At 42.1% G+C, this 2687-nt stretch overlaps 1 protein-coding gene across 1 annotated transcript; it reads right to left on the bottom strand.

Annotated features, from left to right (window-relative positions):
• Positions 1–663: 663 nt before the first annotated feature.
• OR9A2 (olfactory receptor family 9 subfamily A member 2) lies at positions 664–1612 on the bottom strand. The gene is given in 1 exon segment (XM_073008668.1): positions 664–1612. A coding segment is annotated over 1 exon segment (930 nt). The 3' UTR covers positions 664–682.
• Between the last annotated feature and the right edge of the window lie 1075 nt (positions 1613–2687).

Consider the following 2687-nt stretch of genomic DNA (forward strand, 5'->3'; position numbering starts at 1 on the left):
TAACTTTTCCCCCATTTTTATCCTCAAATATTTTTATCTCCTTTACACCACAAATATCTGCTGAATGAGAAGCATTCCAATCTTCATATCACCACTCTAGACTGGTTCTGTGACAAAACATAAACAGCATTACACTTCCTTTCCAGTATCAATGGGGCAGATAGAAAGAGCCTTAGGATACCTAAAATGCATGTAGCCATTTTGTCAAAAAATTGCACAAAAATATAGGGAAGGACTCAGCAACAGTTGATGAAGAACCAAAGTGAGCATCTATACCTCTGTACTCTGATTAGGACACCTCTCTCAGTCCACCTCCCTCCACACTTTCTCCCTTCCCCAGAAAATACATTTTCAGAGATGGACTATAAGGAAATGAATTGGGCTAATAGAACTCTTACAAAAATGTCTGCATTTCCTTTCTCTAGTCCCTCCCAAATCACAAGAATATGTTCAACAGCGGAAACAGGTAGGAACTAAAGCTAAGATTCTCCCGGGCAGACAATGGATTTCATTATTACCAGCCTAATCTACTTCCATGGTGTGATGGCAAATTGTACACACTCTGACTTTTGTAATGATGATAAGAGAAAAGAGGAGTTAGAATTTTCTAGGTGACTTAATAATTAACCGTGAGGCTTGTACCACCTAAAACTGACTTAGAGAACAGCTAATCTTTGAGGAGTTAACCGCAGCATTTCACTCCATCTCGGAGGGCCTCTTTGACTTTGTCATTCCAAAGAGTAAAGAGGAAAGGGTTCAGGAAGGGGGTTAACACAGAAACCAACAGGGGAAATATCTTATTGTACTCGACTCCCTGTGTTTGCTTGGGTTTCACATAGAGAAACAAGCAGCTGCCGTAGCCGATTATAACACAGGTGAAGAGGGAGGCACAAGTGGAGAAGGCTTTCCTCCAGCCAGAGGCTGACGGGATCTTGAGGATGGTGGGGATGATGTAGGTATAGGAGACAATTGTAGGGATCAAAGAACCAATGAGAATAAAAATAGCCATTAAGTAAAGGATAAACTCTGTGAAAAGAGTGTTGTCACAGGACAGTTTGAGTAATTGCCCTCGGTCACACTAAAAATGGTCTAACGAATTTGATTTGCAGAAGGTAAACTGAAATGTGGCATAGACCAGCCAGATTTCAGAAAGAAATCCAAATACCCATGACACTATTACCACCCAAATACAGGTACTGCTGTTCATAATGATGTTGTATCTTAAAAGATTACACACAGCCACGTAACGGTCCACAACCATCACTCCAAGTAATGCAAATTCTGTGGTTCCTACAGCAAGGTACAGGAAAAGTTGAGCAATACATGCAGACAAAGATACTGTCTGCATCCCAGGGAGCAGCAATCCCCAAAGCATCATGGGGACAATTATGGTTGTGACCAGGATCTCCAGGGCAGAGAGGTGGTCGAGGAAGAAATATATGGAGGACTGCAGACGTTTCTCCACACAGATAATCACGATGATGACCATGTTTCTCATTAATGTCACTAAATAGAAGAAAAAGAATATAGCAAAAAGAATGTGGTGTAGTCCTTGGGACCCAGGGAAGCCTAGAAGGTGGAATTCGGTGGCACTAGAGTGGCTGTCCATCATTTAGTCCTTGATTCTGCTTCTTTTGAAGCACAGAGATTAAAAGAGAGGTGCATTGCTCCACATGGTCCTGCTCTCAAGAGAGAAGGAAGACAGATTAGGATAAGAAACTACTTCCAACCTGAGAATCAGGTGACACGTCCCTGCTACTGTGTTCGGCACATACGTAGCTTGAGGTACATGTTGTCACCCAAGTCTACAAGTGAGGCTCTCATTTCCCTGTATAACCAGCCCCCTGGAATGGGGGAAGACATCTTTTTCTACTGGTGGTGAAATACCTTCCTTGCCTTTTTCCCCATGGAAAGATGTACCTTCTCTCAGGGGGCAGAGGCTAAAACCTTTTAAATAGGCCCGTTTTGAAGGTGAGTCAATCAGGTCCCTCCAGTCCTGGAGTTGTCCTACTTTCTCTTAGGTTAATTGTGCCAGACGACATAAAGGCATTTTGTATGATGTTCAAAGGATGAGAGCTTTAAACCCCAGCTCTCATCTGTAATGGTAACGCATAGACCCACTTTTGGGGCCAGTAGAGAGGAGGCAGAGGATGTAAGAGCAACATCTCTGCTGTTCTGGATTTTAAAATCTCCATTTTACAGAGCAGCAAGATCTCTAAATGAGAACTCTGGAGCTTGGGATAATTTCCCAGAACAGATCCATTCTTCTCTAATTCCATTTTCCTTCCAAAGTTGTGGGAGGAAGGAAAGATGGCACCTGGCACAGATAAGGAATAGATCTGGGACCGCCAGCTGTTAAGGATGCCTGGCTCTCTGCCTGTTGCTTCATCCCATTATTCAAATGTCACTCCTTCCAAAGACTTTTTCCAATCATTCTGCCAAAAACAGAAAAGACACACTCATTTTTGGACTTCCGTTTTTCATAACGGTTGTTATTACCTTGTATTATGTCTAATTATTCACTCCTTCATTTAACAATAAACAAATGTAGTCATGAACAGGACAAAGAAAATTCCATGCCCTGTGGAGCTTATATTCAAGGAAGAGGTGGGGGCTAGACCACACACAAGACACATAAGTAAAATATGTAATAGTTTAGTTTATTTATCATGCCACAGGGAAAAAAA

This window comes from Chlorocebus sabaeus, chromosome 21 (genome assembly GCF_047675955.1).
Source record: "Chlorocebus sabaeus isolate Y175 chromosome 21, mChlSab1.0.hap1, whole genome shotgun sequence".
Taxonomy (NCBI): domain Eukaryota; kingdom Metazoa; phylum Chordata; class Mammalia; order Primates; family Cercopithecidae; genus Chlorocebus; species Chlorocebus sabaeus.